Source organism: Saccopteryx leptura, chromosome 1 (assembly GCF_036850995.1).
Source record: "Saccopteryx leptura isolate mSacLep1 chromosome 1, mSacLep1_pri_phased_curated, whole genome shotgun sequence".
Classification (NCBI taxonomy): Eukaryota; Metazoa; Chordata; class Mammalia; order Chiroptera; family Emballonuridae; genus Saccopteryx; species Saccopteryx leptura.
The window spans coordinates 228,854,334-228,871,628 of NC_089503.1; the positions used below are offsets into that span (position 1 = coordinate 228,854,334).

A 17,295-nucleotide genomic window follows, 5' to 3' on the forward strand; every position below is an offset into this window, starting at 1 on the left:
GATTTTTTCTATAGTTTTTCTGTTCTCTATTTCATTTATTTCTGCTCTGATTTTTATTATCTCCTTTCTTCAGCTGGTTTTGGGTTGTCTTTGTTCTTCTTTTTCTAGTTCCTTAAGGTGTGAAGTTAAGTGGTTTACTTCGGCTCTCTCTTGTTTGTTCATATAGGCCTGAAGTGATATGAACTTTCCTCTTATTACTGCTTTTGCTGCATCCCAGAGATTCTGATATGTCGTATTTTCATTTTCATTTGTCTGTATGTATCTTTTGATCTCTGCGCTTATTTCTTCTTTGACCCATTCATTTTTTAGAAGTATGTTGTTTAGTTTCCACATTTTTGTGGGTTTTTCCCCCTCTTTTTTGCAGTTGAATTCTAGTTTCAAGGCTTTATGATCAGAAAATATGCTTGGTACAATTTCAATTTTTCTAAATTTGCTGATATTGTCTTTGTGGCCCAACATATGGTCAATTCTTGAGAATGTTCCATGTACACTAGAGAAAAATGTATACTCTGTCGCTTTGGGATGAAGTGTCCTGTAGATGTCTATCATATCCAGGTGTTCTAGTATTTCGTTCAAGGCCACTATATCTTTATTGATTCTCTGTTTGGATGACCGATCTAGAGCCGTCAGCGGAGTATTGAGGTCTCCAAGTATGATTGTATTTTTGTTAGTTTTTGTTTTAAGGTCAATAAGTAGCTGTCTTATATATTTTGGTGCTCCTTGGTTTGGTGCATATATATTAAGGATTGTTATGTCTTCTTGATTCAGTGTCCCCTTAATCATTATGAAGTGACCATTTTTGTCTCTGAGTACTTTTTCTGTCTTGTAGTCAGCATTATCAGATATGAGTATTGCTACACCTGCTTTTTTTTGGGTGTTGTTTGCTTGGAGTATGGTTTTCCAGCCTTTCACTTTGAATTTGTTTTTATCCTTGTTGCTTAGATGTGTTTCTTGTAGGCAGCATATAGTTGGATTTTCTTTTTTAATCCATTCTGCTACTCTGTGTCTTTTTATTGGTAAGTTTAATCCATTTACATTTAGTGTAATTATTGATACTTGTGGGTTCCCTACTGCCATTTTATAAATTGCTTTCTGTTAGTTTTGTATCTAGTTTGATTCTTCTCTTTTGTTTTTCTATCATTTGTTTCTGTTTGTTTGTGTTCCATACTTCTTTCCTTTGTTGCTACCTTTTTTAAGTCATGTGTTTTTGTGGTGGTTTTTTCAAGGGTGGTTACCATTAAGTAATGAAAAGGGTACCTACCATATTCATTGTAGTACCCTATCTTATAAGTATTTCTGCACTTCATCGTCCTTTGCTACTGTTAATCTCCATTCTCTCCCCCCCTTTTTTTTTCCTTTGTTGTCACAGTTTAAGTTTGGTTTTATTGTGTTCTTGGTGGAGCTGTTACTTGTGGTGTTGTTTTCTTTTGTTCTTTGAATCTGGTTGGAAAACCCCCTTTAGTATTTCCTGGAGTGGGGGCTTTCTCGTGATAAATTCTCTCATCTTTTCTGTATTTGTGAATGTTTTTATATCTCCTTCATACTTGAAGGATAGCTTTGATGGGTATAGTATTCTTGGCTGAAAGTTCCTCTCTTTCAGGGCCTTAAATATTGGGGTCCACTCTCTTCTAGCTTGTAGAGTTTCTGCTGAGAAATCTGATGATAATCTAATAGGCCTTCCTTTATATGTTGTACTCTTCTTTTCCCTGGCTGCCTTGAGAATTTTTTCTTTGTCACTGGTTTGTGTCATCTTTATTATGATGTGCCTTGGAGTGGGTTTGTTGGGGTTAAGAAAACTCGGTGTTCTGTTTGCTTCTTGAACTTGAGGCTTTAGTTCTTTCCACAGGCTTGGGAAGTTCTCGTCTATTATTTGTTTGAGTATATTCTCCATTCCATTTTCTTTCTCTTCTCCCTCTGATATACCTATTATTCTTATGTTATTCTTTCTGATGGAGTCAGATAATTCCTGTAGGGCTTTCTCGTTTTTTATTATTTTTGAGTCTCTTTCTTCTTCTCTCTGTTGTGCCTCAAGTTGTTTGTCTTCTATTTCACTAATCCTATCTTCAATCTGGGTTGTTCTGCTAGCTAAGCTTGTTACCTCGTTTTTCAGCTCGTGAATTGAGTTTTTCATTTCTGTTTGATTTGTTTTTATAGTTTCAATTTCCTTGGTAATATATTCTTTGTGTTCATTGAGTTGTTTTCTGATCTCCCTATATTGCCTTTCCGTGTTTTCTTGTATATCTCTGAGTATTTTTAAGATTTCTATTTTAAATTCTCTGTCATTTAGCTCCAAGGCTTCCAATATGTTAAGTCTTTTCTCCATAGATTTTTCCACATCTATTTGTGTTACCTCTCTTTCTTTTGTATCCATAATATTCGATTTCCTCTTTCTTATTGGCATCTGCGGGTGGTCTTGTTGATAGCACTAATTAGAATTAATAAAGAGTAAAAAGTAAAAAACAAAAACAAAAACACAAAAAAAAAAAAAAAAAAAAAAGCAAAGGGTAAAACACCCCACAAAAAAAAAAGCAGTAATAATTTATTATTTCCCCCCTTTTTTTTTTCTTTGTTCTCCTTCCCTCCTCTCCCCTCCTCAGGGAAATATCGTGCCTATAATGGAGGGCCTGGTTTGCGGTGAAGAGTTCAAGGGGGCAAAAAAAATAAAAATAAAAATAAATAAATTAAAAAAAAAAAAAAAAGGGAAGAAAATCTTAGACAAGCATAAGTTGATTTGCCTGCGGGTGACGGTCAACCAAGAGATATAATGAGAGGGACAAGAGGGAACCAGAAAAAAGGACCAAAAAAAGGAATAATCAAGAAGAAAAAATAAAAATAATAAGTAAAAATACGTTGTATTAAGTGGAGCAAAGACCAAATACAATGGAGACCCTGGGTTGGGAGGACCCAAAATGCCACAAAAACAAACCAACCAGAAAAAAACAAAAACAAAACCGAAAAAGAAAAACAAAGCCAAAAAAAACCTTGAGTCCCAAATTAACTAATTTGTTCGTGATTGAGGATTAAATGGGAGGAAAGTAAAACGAGAAAAGAAAAAACGAATAGAAAGGAAAAAATAAGAAAAAGTGAAAAACGAAGGAAGAAATAAAAAGGGAAGAGAAAAAAACAAAATAAGGCAAAAAAAACAAAAGAGGAGAGAGTGAGAATTAAGTGTCCTGGAGTATAACCCCAAAGGAGGGTCAGGATGAAGGAGAGAAATAAAATGTAACACTTATGGGTAGTGTAGTTCAAGAAAAGGGAAGCATAAGATGGGCAGAGAATAGAAGGGCTGAGGTGGAGGAAATAAAGGCAATAAGATAGAAGGAACAAACAACAACAACTACAAAAAAAAAAAAAAAAAAAAAAAAAAAAACCAACAAACAGTGGAACAAGCTGCAAAGTCTGTGGATTTTTCCTGATTTTGAGATGTCAACCTCTTCCTCCTTCTCCTCTCTCCCTCTTCCCGGTCGGCGACTCTGCACCCCAGGCCCTGCCCCTGCGCCACACCCAGGCAGGGACTTGCAGTTGATGGGGCTCTATGGCAATGTCACACAATTGGCTTTAGTCTTGTTGGTAGTCAAGGCCTGCCGGCGTCTGCAGGGTCCAACGACGAGAGAGTTCGCCTTCGTGGATTCTCTCTCCCAGTCCCCCCATCCCGAACCAGCAGCCTGGCGATCCAGCCCCAAGGCTGCCACTGCCTCTGCCTGGGGAGTAAGAGGCTCAAAGAGCTGGGAAATCCCCACTCTATCCCCACTCAGTGCAAGGCTCTGGGAAGGGCTCTGACAGTCAGGGCCTCCAGTACAATCAGGCGGGGGTGGGAGTCAATTGTTGTCAAGGTGATTGTTCAGCGCCTAGCATTCCGTTGGACCTCTCAACCCAGGCTTTCCACACCTTGCAGCCTGTCCTGGCCGGTAAAAAGAGGCACCAGTCTCTGCTTGCGACTAGTGTGGTATAGATCTTATTATCTGCCAAGTCCTTCTTGTCAGCGTTTATCCCTGAATATGGAGGCTCTATCAATCAGAAGTTGCCCCCGCCCCTTTAGCGAGAGGCACCAAAAAATATCACGCCTCCCGTCCCGGGTCTGTGAACTGAGAGAGATCCTATCAACCAGAACCAAGGGTGCGCAGATTTCACGGGTTAAGTTAATTTCAGTAATTGGGTCGCAGCTGTGCTCCCGAAGGTATTTCAGGCTGCCTGCGCGGGCCCCTCCCCCAACGCTTGATTGTTAGCTTGAATGGCTGGGTGAGGTGCCCCGCCCGCGGAGAGAATCTCCCAAGTAGGGAATACCGCCCTGGGGCCTCTCCCGCTCCCCGTGCGCGGGCCGCTGGGAACGTTAGCGGTGCTCGGTCTGCAATGCTCGGTCTGCAACCAGACCGGGAGCGCGCCAGCGGCTGTTTGCCGCTGGCTCTGCAACCGACCCACCGCTCGCGGCGGCGGCGGTTTCTGAGTGCGGGATGACTTACCACCGGTGCACTTTCTCGCGGCTTGAATGAACGCCCCTGAGGTAGCTTCCTCCACACCCTCGTCTCTCAGATTCGAGTGATAACAGTCCTTTTGCTTTCAGTTTGCTCCGAAGATAAATTTTCCTGTTTCTAGTTGATAAATTTGTTGTGGTTTTGGGGAGATCTGTCGGACGCGCTGCTCACGGCGCCATTTCCGTGACGTCACTCCTATTTTTATTTTCAAGTGAGAGGAGGAGAGATAGAGAGACAGACTCCTGCATGGGCCTGGACTGGGATCCACCTGACAACCCCTGTCTGGGCCCATGCTCACAACCGAGTTATTATTAGTGCTGGAGGCAGAGACTCCACAAGCCATCCTCAGTTTCCAGACTGATGTGCTCACACCAATTGAACCATGGCTTCAGAGGGCAATAGAGAGAGAGAGAGAGAGAGAGAGAGAGAGAGAGAGAAAGGGAGGGGGAGGGGTGGAGAAGCAGATAGTTGCTTCTCCTGTGTGCCCTCAGGAATTGAACCCAGATATCCACACACCTGGCTGATGCTCTAAAACAGTGGTCCCCAACCCCCGGGCCATGGACCGGTACCGGTCTGTGGGCCATTTGGTACCAGTCCGCAGAGAAAGAATAAATAACTTATATTATTTCTGTTTTATTTATATTTAAGTATGAATGATGTTTTATTTTTTTAAAAATGACCATATTCCCTCTGTTACATCTGTCTAAGACTCACTCTTAACGCTTATCTCGGTCACGTGATACATTTATCTGTCCCACCCTAACGGTCTGTCCATGAAAATATTTTCTGACATTAAATTGGTCCGTGGCCCAAAAAAGATTGGGGACCACTACTCTAAAAGGTAATTCTTTATTAAATTGGAATATTTGAATGATTTCTTTCTCTTTTTATTATATATATTTTGGATTATTTCACGTTAAATTCAGTCATACAACTTCTACTCAGGAAGAGAACATTACTGTAATTGTGAGCATTTAGTTTCTCAGATTTTCTTGCATAAAACCCCACATTGACACTTATGAGAATACTCTTCTACATGACGGATTAAAATGGTTTCCATGGGTGAGATGGAATTTAAGATTGAGAAAAGTATTTTTTGGCCAGGCTAACAGAGACCTTTTTAATTTTGTGCCTCTTCTTGCCCACATATAATGACCTTAGGTCAAATTTTAGTTATGTCCAGTTCTCAGTGGTATAGAAAATCCAGTCCTCTTGAAACACTTTTTCTAATATATTGTTATTAAGGGAAGTATCTGCTTGATGGTGACAGAAAGTTTTGATTTTCAAGGTACTGTTTGAGTGTACTTATATCAGATTAATGAAAGGCAGAGCAGTTGGGTAAGGCATAACACTTCCAGACTGTTACTAAGACTGAAATATCATGTCTCTTTATCTTCTCAGGTTTCCCGAATCTGCAGTTTCTGTTTTGAAGAGCCAGCACTTACGGCAGAAGCTCCTTCAATCTCTGTTTCTTGATAGAGTTTATTGGGAGAGTCAAGGAGGTAGACCAGGAATTGAAAAGCTTATCGATGTAATAGAACAAAGAGCCAAAATCCTTATCACCTACATCAATGCACATGGGGCCAAAGTACTACCTATGAACGAATAACAAAATGATCTTCTGGCTAGATTACTAGACATACTTATGCATTATTGTTTCTAAATCAAGTACACAAACCTCCACTCTTTTTAGGAGTGAGACAGAGTAGATGAATACATAAAATGAAAGAATTTAACCAAGTATATATGATGGGCCTGAGTACTGTAAGCAGACTTAATAAAGCTTGAAAAATGTATTGAAAAACTATTTGTTTATAAATTTTACTACCATTGTCATGTGAGTCTAACATCTAATTACAGAATGGTTGCAATTATTATTCCAGCTAGCTTTGTTAAGACATTTCTCATGTTTAATGAAACAGTGTAAACTGACTCCTTTAATAAATTATATTTTATGCCAGTTTCACTGGTCTGACCAAATATTAATGGGAATGAATCTTGAAATTTTTTGTTGTTGCTGATTGTTAAAACAGAGCAGTCCCCACCCTTACCCAGAGGCACTCTACATTGGAAAACTGAGGCCCATGATCAGCAAATGCATCAGTGCATACAATAATTCAAATAAAAATGGTGAGTTACTTGCAGAACTACCTGTTTATATTCTGTTGTATCTACAATTAATTAGTTAGTTCTGTGATTCTGAGCATTTGATAATCACATTTTCCATTCCTTTTAAGAAATTAATTTTGTTGTCAGTGTAGAATCTATCCAAATTTGACAATTTATATATTAGATAGTTTTTCTCTCTCATTTTTGGTCCAATTTATGTCTAGTGGCTTAGAAATTAAACAATTTTAAGTTTAGACTTACCTATTTGAAACTGTACTTATAGAGCATCCTTTAAAAAAATAGATGCCTTTTTAAAAAGTTTTTCTATTTTTACAAGGGTTGTACTATAATTTCTGTATATTTTATTAATAATAGTGGAGTTCTTTAAATTTGTTTTGTGTAATTTTTAATTATACCTAAATTGATTTAATTGATATTGCCCAGATATTGACAATAAGGTCAGATATTGACTCTGTTTAAATATTTTTTTTGGCTTATTCCAATATGAGAAATATGAACAAAATAAATTAAAACTTGACTCTGGTCATCTCCTCAAAGAAAGCACACAACTAGAACCAAAACAGCATATTTGGATATTATTATGCCTTAAACAATTGTCCCCAAACTCTCTCTACCAACATTTTAGTTAGAGGGCAGGATGTGGACATACAGTATTTATGTGTTGGGTCTTTATGTCCTTGGAAGACACCCATGTCAGCATGTATGACAGATGTTCATAGAGGTTTCAGATCTTGAACAAGTTACTACCTCTCATATTCATACACTGCTACCCCTTATTTAAAAGCTAATTTGCTGACATTTCCTTTCTCTAAAAGATTAAAAATACAATTTAAGGATGTTTTTAATTATAAAACAATTTAAGAACGCTTTTTAAAAACAATGGGAACATGTCTACAAATTCTAATCTATACAAAAGTATATAGAGGCAAAAAGTTAAAATAACATGTTAAGTACTGGAGAAGATAGACCAAGGTGAAAGGAATCGTTTTATCATTTAATCATGCTGTTTTTAGACTTGTATTCAACTACCACTATTTAGTACACTTATGTCCCGAGCACAGCTTTGGAGAGCTGGTCTTCAGACCATTCTCCCAGTGGATGTTCCCTCCATTGCTCTGAGTGCCTCCTGCTGGCCCTACACGTTCTTTGGAGCTCCTGAGTCTCCACTTTTACCTGTTGTATTTAGGCTTAAGTTTGCTTTTGTTTTTCTTCTGATTAATCATTATAGTAATAAAAAATTGGCCTAATAAAAGTTTGGGGATCCAAATACTTCTTTGAGCCATTGACTTGAAATTACTCTTTGGCAAGCTGCCTTACACCTTGTCTTCTCAAGGTGGCATATTTGCATTTTAATATGATTTTTATGAAATATACCGCCTTCATTTAAACGTGTGATATTGGTGGTGGGAATTCCAGGCTCTTAGAAGTGAGCTTTAATTTTGTGTTTCAGGTCTTCCTTTGTTAATTTGCCTTTGGTTATTCCGAAATGCTTAATATTAAACAAAAGGTCCAAGGACACATGTTAGTTTTAGTCACCTTTGTTTCTTAACAATGTATTTTGTTTTATATTCAGTGAATAATTCATGCTGTATTATTTTTGAATAATAGATAGCTGAAGGCTAGGCTTTTAATTCTAATAAGTAATGCTCTTCATTTCTCTTACTGAAATAATGATAATACTCTGTGCCTTTCAATCATACTCAGATTATTCTGTGGTTTGGTTCACATAAGCACATAATGTGGTTTATTTATAACTTGATAAATTTAAAATAGAACAATTTGCCTTGGCAGACATACAAAAGCTGTTCTCATGTGATTTATTTTCTTTAAGCTGATATCAAAATAAATGTTATCTTAAAATCTAATAAAAATATTAGAAATTAAAAATGCATGATTTTTCTTTTGTAGATGGGTTACTTTTTAGAAGTAAAGTATAGAAGAATATTTGTTATCTTTATCCATGATAAAAGAAACAACTGAATTGAATAGCCAAGAATTTTATTGATTGTGTTTGTATAAGCATATATTTAATATTATTATTGGTGATATACTTTCTCTTAGTGTAAATAAAGCATTGTTTTAGGTAATATGCAAAGTAGTTAACAGACATCATAAACTATAAGAGAATAATTTTTGGCTTTCTCTGCTTTGGGGGAGCCTTAAAATTATGTTTAAAGTTTTCTTTACTGCATACATATTTATTAAGTTTATTAGCATTTGTGGAACTTCTCAAAATATAAAATGTCTTTGACTTATGCTCAAAATATTTATAATCTCTGAACTTGTGTAATTGCCTGTTTTTTCTCCATTGTAGCTTTAAATGTACATTACATTATGTCTAGTGAATAAAATATACTAAATGTAGAGTCATCTAAACACCATCTTAGGAAATTCTAATGCGTATCTCAACACAGAACAAAGTAAGGCACATTTAGGGCACTAGTCTAAAAATATGTTTTAGAAATTGTGCATGGGTCAAATAAAGATTGTCAAGATCTTTGTCTAAAAACTAAATAGTATCATCAAGAATTAAGAGCTTTCAATCATAAAAGATCATTCAACTTGTCAGAACATTTTTCTGATACTTGGCAATAGCCAGAAAAGGTTTTTGAGGTTTTTTTGCTTGTTTGTTTCAGTGCAATGCTGAGTTTGATATTGTATTGAATGGACTACTTAACATTGTTGTAGAGCAGAGGTTAACTTGTAGATTTTTATAGAGGTGCAAACAATTTCTGTCTGGTGAAAAAGATAACCCTAATGGTTTTACAGTTTATTACGTGGTTGGACATTAACTAGTTTTATATCTAGTTAAGCAATCTTATCCTAACATTGAGTATATAAATTGGCTGGTGAAATACTTTTACTACTTCTTCACGTCTGATTTTACCACTTCCCTGGTTGTCTCATTAATTAATTACTTGAATAAAATCTTTAAAATATGTTCATTTTACAATAGTGTAAGAGTTATAGTTTGACTTTTTGAAAATTTTGCTGTAATACACTTTTGACTGCCAAGTCATATAATTTATTTGCTTAGGAGACATAATTTTAAATTTTTGAAAAATTTACTTTAACAAAGTTTCAAAACATAGTTTCATAATTTAAGATCGAAATGGTACCATGTGATCAGCATCTTGTCCAACTCCTACCTTTTAGATGGAGAAACTGAAGCTTAAAGAGGCAAAGTTACTTGCCTGAATTTAAGCAAATGATTGATTTAGAATCTCCAGTGTCGGAACCGATTTAGAAAGTTAAAAAACCAAACCCTTCTCAGAAATTTCATTATCTACAACAATAAAATAAAAAAAACCCTAGTTCAATCAACCCTCAGGGTCTCACATAGGCATATTTATGTGTGTTAATAATTTTAGGGCATATTTTTTTGTGTACTGGAAGGGAGTGAAAAAAACAAGGAAGCTTCTCATACTATGAAACTTTTGATAATCGCATTGCACAGTAGATTGAGACTCTCCTATGTGTAATGCTGTGGGATGGGCAGTGGGGATGTACAAATTAGCGAGTAACTTAATGTGTTAGTCATCAGTTGAGACATGTAATTAGACTTTAAGGTATAGCTTCAGTGGAAAATATTGAAGAAATTCTTTGAAGAATGTCTGAAATAAATGATTATTATTATTTTTTTGTTTGTTTTAAGTGAGCGGAAGACAGAGACAGAAAGGGAGAGAGATGAGAAGCATCAACTGGTAATTGTGGCACTTTTCACTGATTGCTTTCTCATACGTGCCTTGACCAGGGGGCTCCAGCTGAGCCAGTAATCCCTTGCTCAAGCCAGAGAACTTGGGTTTCAATCCAGCAACCTTTGGCCTCAAGCCAGCGACTATGGGGTCATGTCTATGATCCCATGCTCAAACTGACAACCCCACGCTTAAACTGGATGAGCCTGCTTTCAAGCTGGTTACTTTGGGATTTCTAATCTGGGCCCTCAGCATCCCAGGTCGATGTTCTATCCACTGTGCCTCTGCCTGGTCAGACTGAAATAAATTCTTACTTAGAGGACTTTTTACTGACAGTGAATTTTACTGTATCTCTTATCTTTTGTTGACTACTACTGCTTAAAGAGAGTTTGGAGTCTCTTTTTTTGTGTGGCTGCACAGATAGACCTATACATTTTAATATGTCCTGAGGGCATCACTGCATGATGGTACAATAGTAGATGCTCATAATGAATGTCCTGATTAGTCCATAATGTGCTATCTTATGTAACTTCTGAATGACTTTGAGAAGTTGATTAAAAGTATAGCCTGACTACAAAATTCTGCCCATCATCTCAGAGAGCTTGTGGACCCCTGCATAGCCATTCATGTAATTCTTTCCTAAGGACTGTGATATTCCAGGTTAAGACTCTTGACTTACAGGATATTTAAGAAGTTAGGAAATAATATCATACACTTTAGAAAGACTTCCTTTAATGCATTTAAAAATTTTGTTTTTATACTAAGGTGGAAACTTAGGTTCTATAAAAAATATTTAAGTAATTTAAAAAATATTTAAAGTTAATTTAAAATTATTTAATTTTATTTAAATAAAGTAATTAATGAGAAACCAAAGAAAATTGAGAGTATTTACTGCGATACCAATAAAAGTTGAGGAACCATTTACTTTGTAATACTTGAATATTTTAAGCCCAGCCATCAGTTCCAAATTCACTACCACTCACTTAATTAAATAGAGAATGAAATCCTTTGAGTTTATTTTCATTTCCATCCTGTAATTTATAAAAGATTATCAGTTACCCGGTTTTAAACTTTTTGGTGATACAAAAGATCTGAGATAGTCACTTATTATACAGTGTCTTAGAGTATGAGAAATGTTAATGTATACAATTAAATGAAATAATTTGATTTACTACCAATGCTTTTCTAGGCATGAACATAATACTCCTGTTTTTTATAAAACAATGATCTTTCCCCAATGGAATTATTTCCTTGACATTTATGGAAATAGCTGTAACCCTTTCTCACTGTTCTTTTGGCTAGTCAAAGGATTGAGTGTCTAGACTCATTTCACCTTTGATCCCTTTTCACATTGAGGTACAGCTGTTTTAAGTCAAAACATGGCATCTTCCCTAATTTTTAAGCTCTTTAGTCCCCTGGGATAGGGCTTTGCTGCTGGAAGAGTCTGCCTCTGACGGGTTGTTGGCAGCCTCTGTTTTGCAACCTAAAAACACACATGGTAAGTGAATGAAGTCACAGAAATCCTTTCTTATAACAGCATTGTGTATAGTCAAATTAGTTCATTTATTTTTTTTTTCAGCTTAGAAAGGTGTCTTTTTACCCTCACGATTGCATTTAATTTGTTGATAAAAATATGCCCAATTATGTGCACATTAAGAAATCTCCATGCATCGTCTTTCTAAAATAGTACTCTATTTCTTAGCAGCACTTGTCAAGATTTCTAAAGCTTTTGAGACGAAAAGCTAAACTATAAAGAAACTCTCCCTTGTCAGTGGCTGTAATCACAGGCTGCAGAATAGCTAGCTGTGCTGTGTTTCAAAAGACAAACTGGGCTCAGAGAGTGGGCCCAGTCACTAAATGAGACTGAAACAGCTGTGAATTTGCACAAAATGCCAACATTTTCTTTAGCTCCAGGACACCAGACATGGTTTGGCTCATAAAGTACCCTGTGTTATTGGCTCAATTTCTGTTTAGGAGAACAAGAGTTCTTGTTCTGTATTCTCATTTCAGGCCTCCGGGAGTATTAAAAATTGAGGTCAACATTTTTTTTCTTCATAGTACTTTAAAAAAATGAGCTATAATTAAGATATGCTTTCTAACTTTGTGAGAATGCAGTACAATTAAGTTTTCAAGATTCAGATCTTTCATAAGAGAATGATGAAATAATTTATAGCATCTCCTAAGAGAGAGTCAATCATCCTCTCTTTTTTTTTTTAAATCAGATAACGAGTAACAGTTAAAATAAGGACTATCTTAAGAGTTTTGGTGACTATTGTGTTAGTGCTATTTGCTGCTAACATTGTGTTATTTCCTTCATCCTATTCTTATTGTTATTTGCAAGTAGAGATAATATGTTGTGTTTAAATACAGTGACATGGCAGTACCCAGAGTAGCAAATTTCTAACTAAAAATACAAATTCCTAATTAAATCTTGACTTTAGGCCAGGCTACCTACCAGATTCTGGTAGTAAAACCCCTTCCAGTTGTGACAACCAAAAATGTCTTCAGAAATTACAAAATAACCCTTGGGAGGCAAAAATCATGCCCTAGTTGAGAACTACTATTTATTTATTTATTTATTTATTTAATAATTTTATTTTTTAATGGGGCGACATCAATAAATCAGGATACATATATTCAAAGATAACAAGTCCAGGTTATCTTGTCTTTCAATTATGTTGCATACCCATCACCCAAAGTCAGATTGTCCTCTGTCATCTTCTATCTAGTTTTCTTTATGCCCCTCCCCCTCCCCCTCCCCCTTTCCCTCTCCCTTTCCCCCCTCCCCCCCCCCCCCCCCCCCGTAACCACCACACTCTTATCAATGTCTCTTAGTTTCACTTTTATGTCCCACCTATGTATTCAATAATGCAGTTCCTGGTTTTTTCTGATTTACTTATTTCACTTCGTATAATGTTATCAAGATCCCACCATTTTGCTGTAAATGATCCGATGTCATCATTTCTTATGGCTGAGTAGTATTCCATAGTGTATATGTGCCACATCTTCTTTATCCAGTCATCTATTGATGGGCTTTTTGGTTGTTTCCATGTCCTGGCCACTGTGAACAATGCTGCAATGAACATGGGGCTGCATGTGTCTTTATGTATCAATGTTTCTGAGTTTTTGGGGTATATACCCAGTAGAGGGATTGAGAACTACTCTTTTTTTGTCCATTGATAGAAAGTCTTTCATGAAAGGTAAACCAGTGGTAGTCAACATGGTCCCTACCGCCCACTAGTGGGTATTCCAGCTTTCATGGTGGGGGTAGCAGAGCAACCAAAGTATAAATAAAAAGATAGATTTAACTATAGTAAGTTGTTTTATAAAGATTTATTCTGCCAAACTTAGCGAAAATCTGACATAAAGTACTTGGTAAGTAATTATTATTATGTGGTTTAACTTGCTGTAACTTTATAAATTGTATAAAGTAAAGTTACTTCCCTGCTTTATAAATCACCATTACTGTGGAACTGGTGGGTGGTTAGAAAATTTTACTACTAACAGAGATACAAAAGTGGCCGGTAGGTATAAAAAGGTTGACTACCCCTGAGGTAAACCTTTAACACTTTTTTGGTCCTCTCACAGTCAATTTATGAAGACTTTCTCTGTCAAATTCCCTGTATTAGAATGCTTTGCCACATGGTATGGCATCAATCAGAGCCCAGAGGGGTCTGGTAGCTTGGGGAAAGGGATCATTGGAGGGCACTACATGTGAGTCAAGAGGAAGAGACATGCTGGGGCTCTAAGAAAAAAAATTAGGTGAAAAGTAAATCTAGGATTTATGATAAAGTAAGTATTATGACAAAAATTTTGTTATGGGGGAAGCTGGAGGTAAAAGTGCTTAGAAATCTGAAGCTTACCTTCCTCTGTCCCAGGGTCCAATATCTGTATCCTTTGAGAAGATGCCTAGAATATAAAGAAGCCATTATTTCATCAGGACCCCTTTGGCCCTGAGGGAACTTCCTCTGGCAGAGGGTCAAAAGAAGTGCAAGGTTTTTCTTTATGAGTAGGAGGGGAAGAAGAGTCGGAAAGCATTAGAGTGGAATTGTTCACCCATGATACAGTTAGCAGCCAATGAGAGTGCAGAATCAGAGTGGGAAATAGAACAGGACGGGCTATTGGTAAGGTAGGCTAAGTCATGCTGCAATAACAAAATGTCCTCAAATCTCAGTGGCTTAAAACAACAAAAATAGATTTCTCATAGCATCCGTCCATCCTAGCTGGGCAAGAGGGCTCTGCTTTCATAGACACCTGGAGACTCAAGCTGGTGAGGTAGCCTGGAGGTTTCCATTTCTGTGCCCCAGTGAAAGTTCTGAAAGTGCACTTCTAGTCATAACTCACTAGAGAAACACAGTATGTAAAGTAGGGAAACTTTTTTTTTTTCTGAAATAAAAACTATCTTTATTTTATTTAATTAATTGTATTTACATAGATTCTAGGGTCACCAAGTAGGGAAACTTGAACAACATGACAAATAACATTGTAACTACAGCACATGGTGAAAGCTACAGGTGGTGAATCTGATTATATCTTAGGCAAATACAGTGGCCCCTCATCTATCGCGGGCTTAGGTTCCAGAACTGCCAATGATAGGCGAAAATCATGAAGTAGCGACCTTATCTATTTTTTATTATTTATATATATTTTAAGGCTTTATTTTGACTTAATATTCTTTTAATGTGTTTTAATTAATATTTTTTATATTGTTTTCAAAATTTTAAGCTAGAAAATACTTATTTTATTGGGAAAATAATTAAAATAATAAATTTATAAACATGCCTATACACCACAAAATCCTATGATATAGCAAAAAATCTGCAATACAAAATTAGATATATACAAGTTAAAAATTTGTGATACAGTGAGACGGTGAAGTGAACCATGACATGGCAAGGGACGACTGTTGTATAACCTGACTCTATTGTTGTCTGGCCAGTAATCCTTTTATTCTTTCTGGAAAACACCCACCCCCATCTTATTTTTCTTTGATTTAGGCTTCCAGGACACAATTGATAGGTTCAACGGGTCAATCAGAAAACTTGCCTCAGAATTTTAGAACTGAAGAAGAGGAAAAGAAACCAAGATCCAGGACAGTCATAATGGGTAAAATTCTGGAGACCTTAGTTAGACTTTCTTCTATGTGAGCTGGAGAAAGTTAATTGCAGTGAATGAATGGAGAGATAGGCAAGAGGCAGAGGTCTCATGCCTTTGATTCCTTTGTGTTAGTTACTCTAGAGCAGGGGTCAGGAACCTATGGCTCACGAGCCAGATGTGGCTCTTTTGATGGCTGCATCTGGCTCGCAGACAAATCTTTAATAAAAAAATAATAATGTTAAAAATATAAAACATTCTCATGTATTACAATCCATTCATTTCCTACCACTCATGTTCATGGTTGCGTGTGGCTGGAGCCAATCACAGCTGTCCTCCGGGACAACACCAAATTTTTATTGGATAATGCGTAACGTACACGGGTCATTGTATGGCTCTCATGGAACTACATTTTAAAATATGTGGCATTCATGGCTCTCTCAGCCAAAAAGTTTCCCGACCCCTGCTCTAGAGATTTCTTCCAGTTCTTGGTGTCCTTTAAATGGCTCATTATCTTTTTTGATCTCATCTTTTTGCTTCAACTTAAACTAGGTGATTGTTTTTCTGATACTTGCAACAAATGGAACATCAAAAATTGAAAGTTGGTTTCTGAGTTAATTAGGTTATTTTCTCATTTATCATGTTTAGAAAGTATATTATGCCTGACCAGGTGGTGATGCAGTAGATAGAGCATTGGCCTGGGATGCAGAGGGCCCAGGTTCGAAACCCTAAGGTTGTCACTTGAGCCCAAAGGTCACTGGCTTGAAGCCCAAGGTCACTGGCTTGGTTAGAGGCCCCCCCATCCCAGCCAAGGCACATCTGAGGAAGCAATCAATCAACAACTAAGGTGCCGCAATGAAGAATTGATGCTTCTCATTTCTCTCCCTTCCTGTCTGTCTGTTTGTTCCTATCTTGTCCCCCTCTCTCTCTTGCTAAAAAATAAAAAAGGTATATCATGATTTATTTTTCTAACAGATGCCCATGCTCTTAAATTTCTTCTCCTTCACAAACCAACTTCTAAAACATTTATCATCATGCTACCATCATGCTTACATTGTTAATCTTCCTAATATTTACCTCCTGGCTTCCATTTTATCACAGGTGGTCAGTTCCATATTTAAATCTGTTTCCTGCCCTTCATCGATAAGAGTTTTCTCATTTCGGAGGGTTTTGTTTGTCTGTTTTATCTCATTCACCTCTTTGTCGAATGGCTTAATCATCAAATAATTTTTGCAGACTTCGTGTTTCTTAAAGTAGACTGGAGTGTGTATGGGGGAGAGAATGGGGGAGACCGAGAGAGTAATTTAGGAAGCTCTGGAAATTACTTAGGCATCAGATAATCACGGAATGAGGTAGGATGGGTATAGGTCTGAAGTATTTTTCATACATAATTGTGGATCATTACATATGTTAAGATTCAAAGGGAACTAACTAACCACTCTGAAAAAATATTGCTATGGGAATTCTAGAAACACTATGTAAAACAGGCTTCTCTGGGCTTCAAATATATTTTCCTTAGCTAAGATCATCACACTGGTAATCTTCTCTAGAGACCTATCTAAAGCAGAGGAAGTCACCTGAGTGACACACAAACACGCACGCATACACACACACACACGCACGCACACACACACACACACGCACACACGCACACACACGGAAGAAGAAATACAGATAAAGAGCTAGATTGCTTTCCCTTTTTATTAAAGAATTGATTTCTTTTTACAGTTGATTATAAATCAAGTTATTTGCTGTTTTTAGACTGAGGCTCTGAACTCAGGTTGGAGTGCTCAAAACCATGAAATTAAATCCATTTCTCAGGATTTTCTGGCCCAATTTGCTCTCAGCTGTTAATGATTAAAGAACCTATTTGATAATTTAATTGCTTTAGGGCTTTATTTATT

General features: G+C 36.7%; 1 protein-coding gene across 2 annotated transcripts in view; it reads left to right on the top strand.

Moving 5' to 3' along the window:
* Window positions 1–8,491, top strand: part of GASK1B (golgi associated kinase 1B) — a 65,975-nt gene extending 57,484 nt beyond the window's left edge. For both annotated transcript variants that reach the window (XM_066387464.1, XM_066387474.1), the window contains exon 5: window positions 5,874–8,491. In XM_066387464.1, the coding sequence (XP_066243561.1) occupies window positions 5,874–6,081 (208 nt within the window). In that variant the 3' untranslated portion in view covers window positions 6,082–8,491. The remainder of the gene's footprint in view (window positions 1–5,873) is intronic.
* Window positions 8,492–17,295: the final 8,804 nt, after the last annotated feature.